General features: G+C 54.8%; 1 protein-coding gene across 1 annotated transcript; it reads left to right on the forward strand.

Annotated features, from left to right (window-relative positions):
* Positions 1–828: 828 nt before the first annotated feature.
* On the forward strand, positions 829–1,107 carry IUM83_07334 (putative thioredoxin; the record flags this gene model as incomplete). The annotated part of the gene is made up of 2 exons (XM_067931620.1): positions 829–994; positions 1,070–1,107. The coding sequence occupies 2 exons, from the start codon at positions 829–831 to the stop codon at positions 1,105–1,107; spliced, it is 204 nt and encodes a 67-aa protein (XP_067799214.1).
* Between the last annotated feature and the right edge of the window lie 9,934 nt (positions 1,108–11,041).

Below are 11,041 nucleotides of genomic sequence, written 5' to 3' on the forward strand. Positions count from 1 at the left end.
TGCAGATTTCTTTCAAGCAGTTTTTAGATGGAAGTCAAGCAAGTTAATTCGACGGGGACGTTTTTCAAGCAGATGACACTCCAATAGATTTTGAGCGCTAGCTTAAGAATAACTCGCAGTGAAGCAGGCGGGAATAGCACTTCCGCAACCACTTAGCTTCAGCCGAGTTTCTAGCAGGGCCATGGCTTCCTGTGGCGAGGACAACGACGAATCAGACATGGATTTAGGGCACACACGCGTTGCTTCTGCACTGGTGGCCTCTGGGAGATTAGCCTAGGGCCCGTTGAAATGGAACATTCTGAACGAGTTTGTACTTGACGAAGCCAATGGGTACCTAGAGACCGTGCCAGGGAAAGTGAAAACGTATGCGCTACACGATCAAGTGTACGTATGGCGCTGTGAGTTTGAGCACGGAGTCACTGAATACCTGGAGGCTGAAGAACTGGCCGAGTGCGTTGAACGAGCATGGGTGGCAAAGTACAACTAGAATGCAGCAGTATTCGCTTTCCTTTCAGCTTTCTGCAAATTTGAATATCATTTACTCCACTTGCTTTTAAGAACACAATACAGCACACATTTTTCTTTCCCCCCCCCAAGGGATGGCAAAAAAAAATATGGAAGGATTTTTTCAAAATAAAAATATCGAAAACATATTTTTATTTCCATTTTTATGATATTTTTACCATTTTTATACATCAAACCCCGCTGAAACGGATCGCCTGGAGCACCGTATAACACAGTAACTACCTGAATACTGGCCTCAACGCATACTGACGAGTGGGCTGCAACCGCAGGGCTACTTCAGCTTCATAGGTGGCGGAGCCGACCATGCCGATCGAGGTCAAGACACCTGAGGACTTCAGCGGCGCCATCGGCGAGAAGCAGCCGACCACCGTGCAGTTCTCGGCGCCGCGGTGCGGTGGCTGCAAGATGGTGACCCCCCAAGGTGACGCAACTGACGGAGAACGAGTTCCTGGCCGTCAAGTTCCTAAAGGTGAGCACCGAGGAGCTGGAGAGCGTCTGCAAGGAGATTGACGTGGACTGCTTCCCCACCTTGCGCATGTGCAAGGACGGCGAGATGACCGCGTCGCACGTCAGCAAATATAGGGCCCCACCTAATAGAGCGCGGTTGTCAGATTGTGTCCGATACAAAACCGAAGTGTTTTATTTTCGTACTTACACGAATAAAAATGAAAAAATATTTTTATTATATTTTTATCACGGATAAAAATATTTAAATATTTTTTTTGCCATCCCTGCCCTCCCCCCCCCGACTGACTTTAACATGTTGTTAAATACACCATGTTATGGTCAGGCTAATCTTAGTTTTTGTATAGACTGTAATAAGTACGATGTCTTTCTATACACTGCGGGAAGTCGACCTGATCGGTGACCGCTCCTTGCACACTTCGCGCAATGCTCTGTACGAGCCATGTGCTAGTAGTTAACCCTTTCACTACCAGAGATTTCTTACGGGTCTCCTTGGACCTATGGCTCTAGCAAATCAATTCAACGCACAGGAAAAAAAACGACCAATCAAAAACACCAATTTTTACAAGTGGCGACGCTGGTTTACTTCACGGTACTTCCAATCAAAAGTTTGAGAGGTCGAGCTCCATGCCGTCGCGCTCTGGTCAGTGTCGCTACAACGGCAATGGTCTACGGAAGTAGGAGCCGTTTGGGGTGGACATCACGGCAAGCCCACTGAGGATGCTGACCTCCGTGCGGCGGTGTCGCAGCCCGCGCGCTCTCGACTCAGCGTCATTTCGTTATAGCAGTATCTCAAGTATGCGTGCTTAGCCGAGCACCCCATGTAGTATCAGTTTCCAATCTACACCCGCCAACCGCTCGCACTCCTGCACATGCAATCCTGTGTAAGATTCACATTGGCTTGCTATGACGCTATCACTGTAAGCTCATCTAGTTTGGTTAGGATTCTGTAGCGTTGCCTGATGTATGAATTTGAATATTAGTTCGTATACATTCGAACCTGCTCCGCACCCTTCCAGGCCAGGGTCCGTGTCGGTCTCCCAGTCTCACGTGTCGTCGTCGGCTACATTGAACAACGCATCTAAGTCCTTTTGTCCACGAAGGGGAGGCGGGGCTGCTAGCTAGACGAGAAAACAACTATGGCAGATCACACGAACTGTTTGTGGCTCCTGCGGTAATGCATTTTACAGGTCCATGGAGACCTGTTAGGTTGTACAGTGCTTTGCCGTCGTCTCGTAGCTTTTAGTTTTGTCCAATCGCATCTTGCGATTAGACCTCTCATGGGTCCCTATGGACCTATAAATCACTCCAGCTGGCTGGTAGTCAAAGGGTTAAGTACACCGGGTCTGGGCCATTTTGAAACAACACGGTGTACATATCGATTTGACCCTTTTATTTGGAGCGAACAAAGGGCAAACGCACTCGCCCAACTATGCATGACATCATCACGGATTGCTAGCAAAATGCATTGAAGTAAGATAGACTTTATCCAGCAAGCAATCCTCTGCTACGCATCGCATGTTCTCTCGCTACCCTCGCTTGCTTACCTCACTCGCTATCTTCATTCCCCGAATTCTCATCTTCCTCGGCTTCCTCGTCTTCCTCTTCGTCCTGGGAGGCGGAGCGGCGGCGGCGCTTCTTGCCGAGCCCGCGCATCTGGATGTCCCGGCCTACGCGTGGGCGCGGGCGTTCCTCATCATTCTTCCACTTGATGTGCCAGATTTGATGGCACGTCATGCTGTTGTTCGGGTAGTTGTTGGGTCGAATGCGGTTACACAGGTAGACGCTATACAAGTACACACAATGTAAGCTAGATCATTCTCTCGGGGGGGGGGTTGATGGCACTTGAACGCACCGCTTGCTGCCGATGCTGCAGGCCTAACAGTAGAACCGGGTAGCACTGCGCTGACCAATTTTTGTCTTCCGGATAGAGCAGCCTTGCACTGGTGTTGGGGTCTCTTCCGAAAGCCCTCGCGGATCTGCTTCCACTCAGGGAATTCAATCAACTTGTGGTCGTCACTAATCCTTGTGGACTCTCTTGTTGGCGTTCCTGGACCGGGATATGGGCCCTGTGAATCAAACAATGCGTTAGTGAATATACATCCTCAATTTGAGGTACGACATGTCGATCTGTAAACATGTTGGATATACCTCGTCGACGAAGTCAGCATCCGCAGTCTTCAGCTGAAGCTGCGCTTGAAGCTCCGTAAAAATTCCGCGTGATCCGCAAGGGTTTCTTGGCGCAGCTTTTGTGCTTCTCGATAGACGATGAAAGCGTTGGTTATGGCCATATCGACCAGGCCCAAGAAGAAGGTCTTGTAGAACTTGCGACAACGCACAGCAAGTTGCAGCGAGTAGCGCTGCAGCCTGAGCTGATCGTGGATATCGACCCCGCCCATCCAGCGATGGTAATCACGCATCGCGGACGGGCAGGGGATAGTGATGCGTTGTCCACCAGGAATGTGGCGCTCTACTAGAGCGAGCAATATATGTTAGACTAGATGTAGCGTAACAGCAACGAACAGCATAATTTACCACACGTCTCGATCGTTGTACCACTACCTGTAGAGAGCAAATAGACCGGAAGTCGGTCCCACCAGCGCATAGCCTGCAGCTGTGGGCAGCATTTGAGCACCGCAAATGCCGCCGATCCGCGCGCGACGCCTGCTGGTCGTGTGTCTTCCTTAGTGACCAAGGAAGGGGGAAAACCCTTCTTGTTGGTCTGTACCGTTCCTATCGAGTACTCGTTGCGGGCCAAGAGCTGCAGTGAGAGCTGCACCGACGTGTAAAAACGATCGGTCACTACAGCGTAGAAGACGCCGTCTTTTTGGGGCAGCAACCGTTTGGGCAGATTCCGCATGACGGCGGCAGGTCCAGAGTTGGGGTCCGCAGAAAACTGCATCGGGGAATCCCCTCCAAGTTCGTCAGCATGCTGGTCATTCCCGCAAAAGATTTCGATTCTAGCATGGTGTACATGCGACATAGACAGATATCACAAGGGTTAATATACAACATGTTCAACTTGGCCAAAAAAAAACAGCGGACCCCGTTGGAGTCCACTGTATAGTGTGTGTACCGAAGGCAATAAGCGGTGTTGGCGCAGCAGGTAATGAAGACCTTCGTCCCCCACTTATGGGGCTTGTCTTTCATGAACTGGCGCGTGATGTTGTACCGACTTCTGGAAGGAATCATTGCTTCGTCAAAGCAAAAACGGGTGGCACCTTGAAGCCACTCGCGAACATCTTTTGCAGCTTTTCCACTACTGAACTCACTTTCCACGCGCGATCCGTCTCCGCCTGGGCGTCAGCGGTGTTCGTAAAATGAAGGTTCTGCATGATTTGGTCGAAGAGTGACTTAGCGACAAAGCTCCCGAACGAGCCTTTTGGTACAGCACCAGTAGTAGCAGTTGCCCAATGATCAGCGAGACGCCGCTTGTGAGGGCATAACTTTCTAGCCACTAATAAGCCAATGCAGTGCACGATATCTTCAGATTGAATCTTCTTGTGCCTCTTAGTCTCCCGCAGCAGTACATCAACTCTTTCCTCTTCCTCACCTCGCGCTTGTTGGGCAGCATATGTCGTGTAGGAACACGCGCTAATTTATATAAGGCACACTTTCCCCACCAACAACACCCACCAAGTCACCGAAGACTCAATGGGCTTGTTAGGGTTAGAACCTGAAGGCCCAGGGACTTTGCCTTGCATCGGGTTGATGTTTCCCCTGCGTACCGAGCTTCCGCTAGTCGACCGACGGAAGACTCAGCGTCACTAGCCACGAGCAAAGGCTAGCACGCTCTCACACTCAAAATATACCTCGCAGGCCCTCAGAAGGAAGGGTCCCGGCCTGTTACGGCGTGATACGAGGGTGCCGGAGCTATACTCCGGCGGGAAGAAATAAATGGAGTGCGCTCTCGCTCCTCCAGTTCCTGGCGACGACTCGTCGCTACCAATACACCGGCCACTAACTCTTGGCCCTGTCAGGGATGAACACACGCTACACTAGTAGATGTGCCCACCGACAGCCATAATCCTACCTACCAGGTTTACCTTGAGCTGCAGGTCGTTCACTGCAGGCACCGGTGTCGCCCTTGCGTGGTTGGGAGGAAAAGCTGTTCTGTTATTGTTGCCCGAAGGCTTATCTGTCTTCTCTTAAGTTTCCCATCGATTAATACAATTATCAAGTATAAACGCGTCCGTTTTTGGACCGCCAGTTGTAACTCACGACTCTTCGGTGCTTTCTCTGCGACGTGGCGGCGTTACCGACGACTCAAACGGCCGCTGAAACGCCACCGACGACTGGGGACAGGCGCCGACGACTCATAAGTTCGGATCTTGCCAGTAGGTTCGCACCGTACTTAGCGAGCTGCAACCGCCCGCTCTTGACTTGGGACCGTCGACGAGTCATCGACCTATTTAGACCAATCAGCGATCGGGGAGTTTAGTCCAATGACTGGCGATGGGTTGTGACTTGCCAGTTAGCGTCGGCGCCTCGAGTCTTCTTCGCTCCTCGTCCCGCCTTTGGGTTTTGGCTTCGGCTTCATTTCCCGATACCACAACTGCCCCCACCGCGACTCGAGCCGCGTGCTGGTGAGCGTCGGGGTGCTCCTGTGCCATGGTCGGTACCTCGCGCGCTGCCCAATCCGCCGTGAACTCGGCGCTCAGGGCTCTCGGTGTGTCCCGGTCTTCGCTCCAGGTAAGCCGTCTTCTCTTGTTCGCTCGCCGACTTCACTGCTAACCAGGATCTTGGTATTTTGGTCAGTCTTCGCCTGGTCGAGGAAGCGCGCTTGGTGCTGGCAGTCCGCCTGGTGCACCTGCTACCTCACAGTCGGCGGTGTCCGAGGTTGAGAGCGTTGCTGAGTCGACGGCCAGTTCGGCCGCGGTGAGTTTCCTGCCGTCTTCTCGCCTTCTGTCAGCTTCACGCGAGGTGCTGATGCTTGGCGGTTTTGTGCGTCTGCTTCCCAGGTTGTACTGTCATCTCCGGGGTTGAGTTCGCTCGCTGGCGGCGATACGCCGAGCCAAGCTTCGCTGGAAGCTTCCGCTGAGTCGTCCGCGTCACTGGCCACCTCTCCTGCAGCTCCTTCGGTACGTCTCGTTGACTTGCGCCTCGAACTTGAGCTGCTCTCGCTTACCTTCGAGGTTATTATTTTCGTCTCTTGTCTTGCAGGACACTTCTCTGGTTGATGTGCCCGTTGGTAATGCTGCCGGCGACTCGGTTGCGATCCAGTCGTCGCAGCTAGTTGTTCGGCGTTCTACGTCAAGTGCTGAAGCTGGCCGTTCCACCACCGACGACTCGCTGATCACGGTGTCGCGTGAAGCTCTCGAACAGATTGTCATGGAAGCCAGTGCTGAGGCGTCGGAGCGCGTGATCGCGGTGTTGGGTCCTTGGCTGGATCTCATCGGCCGTCTTAATGTCACCCTGCACCAGGGTCCCAACGTTCGTGGAGACCGCCACGTGGGCTCTCGCTTGGCTGCTGCTCGCTCGCTGGAAGACGTGGTGGCGGCGGCTCAGCCCAGCATGGGAGTCCATGACGACATCAACTTGGACTTGGCTGTGATGCGAGACCAGTTGCGTTCCGCTGAAGCTGCGCGTGCGGCCGCCGAAAACTCGGCGATGAAGTAATCGTTCAGGCGCGAAAACACCATGGTGTTCCTCAAGCAAGCAAGCACGGAGCTCGAGCACTCCAAGAAAGAGGTCAAGTGTTTGCGGGTCTTAGAGGCTCACTACCTCCAGGAGATGGAGGGTCTTCGTGGAGCCGTGGATGCGCACACCGAGACGGCCGCCCGCTTGGAGAACCGCGTGAGAGCTGCTGACGACGAGTGCAAGCGTCTAGCTCTCCAGCTCACTCGCGAGCAGACGACGTTCAAGGCCGCCGTGGCGTCGTCGACTGCACAGAGCAAGTGTCTTCACGATCTTCTGGATCGCTTGGATGTCGGCGATGACTCGTCGTCGACTCGCCTCTAGCACCGAAATGAAGACCTTCAAGAGCAGGTGAAGCGGCTAACGCGCGCCAACAGGACCCTTCGGGCGCACGTCAAGTTTGAAGACATGGACCCAGATGTCCTTGTGCTGATCTCCGAAGGTTCGTACTGGTTGTTGAGTTGCTGCATGTGCTGGCTTGTGTTTTGATTCTGGGCGATTACTCATGTCTTACAGGTTTGTCGACTGGCGAGTTGAACTGGAACCTGCTGGACATTAGCCACGAGACTCGGCGGGTCCTCAAGGACATGCTGGCTAATGCGGATCCGTCTCGCACCGAGGATGCCATTGCCGTTGACTTGGCCCACGCTGCCTTCCTGGAATCGGACTCTCATGTTGAGTTGTCGTCGGAGGAGCGGTCGGCTGAGGCGAACAAGACAACGCCTGGAACTCGTGCTGCCGAGGTCGAAGCGAACCGGGCTTTACGCGCCGCGCAGGTTGATTGCTCACGCAAGCGCTCCTCGCAAGGGGAAGCCGGTTCTCGTCATGTTCGTGGTCGGTCAAGCTCTGTTTCTCGTTCGGCGTCGCAAAAGCGGGTTCGTTCTTCGTCACTCCGTCGCAGTCCGTCCGCCAGTCGCCCGGGTAAGAGACCTCGCCGCCCCGCCGAAGACTCAGCTTCTGCTGTTCGTGGATCTCGTATGTCTTCTTCTCGTCGAGGTGGTAGCCGTGCGTCTTCGGTGGCAGCTCCTGGTGATTCTCGGACTTCTTCTCAAGATGGTGAGCACTTGGAAATGGAGGTGGAGGTTGTCGAGTCTTCCGGAAGTGTTCCTGCGCCCTCAGAGTCTCCGTCCGCTTTGGCAGTGAAAGCCCCGAGTGCTTCTGGGCTTCGCCGTCCAAGGGCAAGTCGAGGCGGAAACCCAAGGGGTGATGGGCTCGTTCTCAGCCGTCTATCGGTCCGCCAGTTCGCGCCGTCTTCTCTGGGGCCGCTGCCAAGTCTTCGTCGGACAGCTCACCTGTCGTTCCTTCCCGCATGCCTTCTCGTGTGATGGAGTCATCGGATGAGGATGCTGTCTCGTCAAGCACTCTCTCTCCTCCTTCCGAGCAGGTCCACGTCGACTCTGGCGCTTCTCTCGAGTGGTTTCCAGACACTGGTTCGGAGGCGGAGAATTTGGTCGTTGGATCAGTGATTGAATTGCCGGAGGGCGTTCCCCAATCCTCTTCTCTCTTGGTGCTTCCAGGTTCCGAGTCGTCGGGAGGTGTCCCGGGTGTTGGTGTGGAGCCTAAGAAGACACCTCCTGCTCCACCGAAGACTCACACGAGTCACCGTCGACAACGCCGTCGTTCTTCCGTTCCACGCCAGCCTGCGTCATCCGGAAGCAGTCGAGTCGTCGCCACGTTGTCGTCCACCCTTGGGTCAGATTCGAGATCCCAGCGTCGTCCTGTGGTGCCGTCGCCGGCGCGGGGCCAGTTACCCCTCGTCCGATTTTCCAAGCAAGTGGTCCAGTGGGCTGTGCCTTACATCGAGCCGCCTTTTACGCGTTCTGGGGCTCTCAAGCGCTGGACCCAGATGCTGACTGCTCGGTTGCCTGCACCGGTGCCCCGGGATCTCCGAATCATTGCCAGTCCTGAAGGCATCGCGGCATTCGCGGATTACAAGAACCCCGATCATCCGTGGCAGAAGCTTCGCCGGCGACTCCCGTCTCAAGCGTGTCTTTTTGACACTTCAGAGTTCGATCCCGACGCCAAGGTGTCCCAGCGGGCTTCGCCGATGAATCGAGTGATGGGGCACTGGAGCAATTTCCGTGGGAGCGGCGACTCGGACAACGCCGACCTTGGTTTCTCGCTTTGGGAGCGCGATCACTGGATCCTTCAGAAGGTCGTGGAGACTACGTTCTCCGCAGTTGCTGCTGACTTGGATATGATGGATTGGACTGCCGCGCGGAAGACTCGGACGAGGAAGGACTTGGATACTTTGAAGGCTGCCTGGTCGAGGTACGTGGTCGAGCGCAACAAACGCAGCGACCGTCTCCGCGCCAAGGTGGTCCCGTACATCTGGAAGTGGGGCAGCAGCCAGGATCCTGGCTTCTCGGAGGTGAAACCCGAGTTCATGCTCGAGCCGACCATGCCCGGGTATTCTCTGGAGTACTTGCCTTGGGAGCCCAAGACTGTCGACTGGTTGAGCGAGATCGCGGCCCTGGACGCTGCGGAGCCTTGGCGGAACGGCTGGGTTGATGTGCCGACAGCACCCTTACAACACCACGTTCGTCCCGTGCAACCCGTCGGCTCCGCTCTTTGTCCCGGCTGGTTCTTCGCGCGCCGACGTTGGTCGTCGAGTCGTTCCAAGTTCGTCGCTGCAACCAGGTGAGCTGAGCCCAGAGTTGGTGGCCGAGTTTGGTGATGCTCGCGTTCCCGCTACGTCCGAGTCTTCGCTGGATGCTGCGTCTGCTCCGGAAGGACAAACTTCGGATGTTGCGGGTGGCTCAGACGACTCGAGTCTGCTTGGTGTCTTGGCTCGGGCAGCTGTTGCCTCCGATCCTGATTGAGTTGAAGTCGGGTTCAAGCGAGTCGTCGGCAGCGTCTTCTATCCATTTGGCTTTCATTTCCAATTCCGCTTCTGAGTTGTCGCTGATTTAGCTGTCCGTCTTGATAGCGTTTTAATTTTCAAATGCAAAAGATAATGCCGCAGTAGCTGTTTTCGTCTGTGGTCTTGGGCTGCGTTGCCCCAAGTACAGGTCATCATTGCGGTGACTCATAGCCACCTAGTCTTCGTCAGCGGCTTGAACCATCTGCAGGCGCTGTTCACTTCTTTTTCGCCACAGGTAATCATAGAGGAGCCCGTCGCAAGAAAGGTTAGCGGCTGGCTCCCACGTTGGTTCACCGTAGCCGACCCATTTGACACTAAACTCGCGCACTGCTCTCTCAGTTCCCGTGGACAACGGCACACGGTCGTCGAGGATGGCTTCAACTTCATATTCTCCTGCCACGTAATCCGGCTCCCAACTATCTTCAGGGAGCAGCTCTTCGTCAAAGTCTAGCCGCGTGTCGTCGACAATTCCGGGCTCGAGGCGAGTCTTCGAACGATCTCCAAACTCATCAACAAGCTTCAGTCGGGAGATATGGACGACTGGATAAAATCGGTATCCACTGCGGTCCGGTAACTCGAGTTCGAAGGCATAGTCTTCGATCCTCTGTTTGATCCGGAAGGGTCCATGCCACCGGTGTGCCAGTTTCTTGGTAAGGCCGGGCTTGACTCTCTCCACGTACAACCAAACCCTGCTGCCGACATCAAACGGGACCGGCAGCATTGATTTCCGAGCTGCAATCGGCTCAATTCCGCCAGTCTTCGGTGGATCCACCCTGTCCCAAGAGACATGTGCCCTCTGTCCCGCAAACGGTTGGTTTGGGGCTCTCGTCGACGACTCGCGAGTCGTCGGTGGCTCATGCGTACTTGGTTCGAGCGACAGGTCACTTGGGACGGGGGTGTCTTGTCCCGTAGACGGTTGGTCTTGTGCCGCCGCCGCCGACTCGGAATCCCGAGTCTTCGCCAGTATCGTCTGCTCTTTCATGCTTAGTTTGGCGTTGTGTTCCCGTGCCCTGCGAGTCTTCTCGGTGGCTTGGTATTCCCTGGCCATTTCCATAGCAATCTGCTGTTGTCTGTTGACTTCGCGGCGCCACGCCAGTGCGTCTGACTGCTTCGGCGTGCCGTGTCGGAGCGAGGATGACATGGCTTTCAGTGTTGACTGGGCATCCCACCCGTGCACCAAGTAGAATGGTGTTTCTTTCCGAGTCGTGTCTTGTGAGTTGTTGATGGCGAAGACTAAGCGCTCCACGATCTCGTCCCAGTCTTGTTGGAGCGGGTCTTCGGCGTATACATTGACGGATTGCATTACAGTTTTGACTGACCGTTCTTGCTGTCCGTTGGCTTGCGGCCGGTAACTCAGCGTTGCTCGGGACCTTGACTGCATCATTTCTGCAAACGCTTGGAACACTTCGCTCATGAACCGTGGGTCGCGGTCATGGCGGATGAGTGATGGCGCACCGAATCGTCGGTATATGCATTCTTCGAATGCTTGTGCCACCTTGAGTGCGCTCGTATCCGCCATGGCTTTCGCAATGATGAAACCCGTAAAGGAAT

Source organism: Phytophthora cinnamomi, assembly GCF_018691715.1.
Source record: "Phytophthora cinnamomi strain GKB4 chromosome Unknown Contig6, whole genome shotgun sequence".
NCBI lineage: Eukaryota > Oomycota > Peronosporomycetes > Peronosporales > Peronosporaceae > Phytophthora > Phytophthora cinnamomi.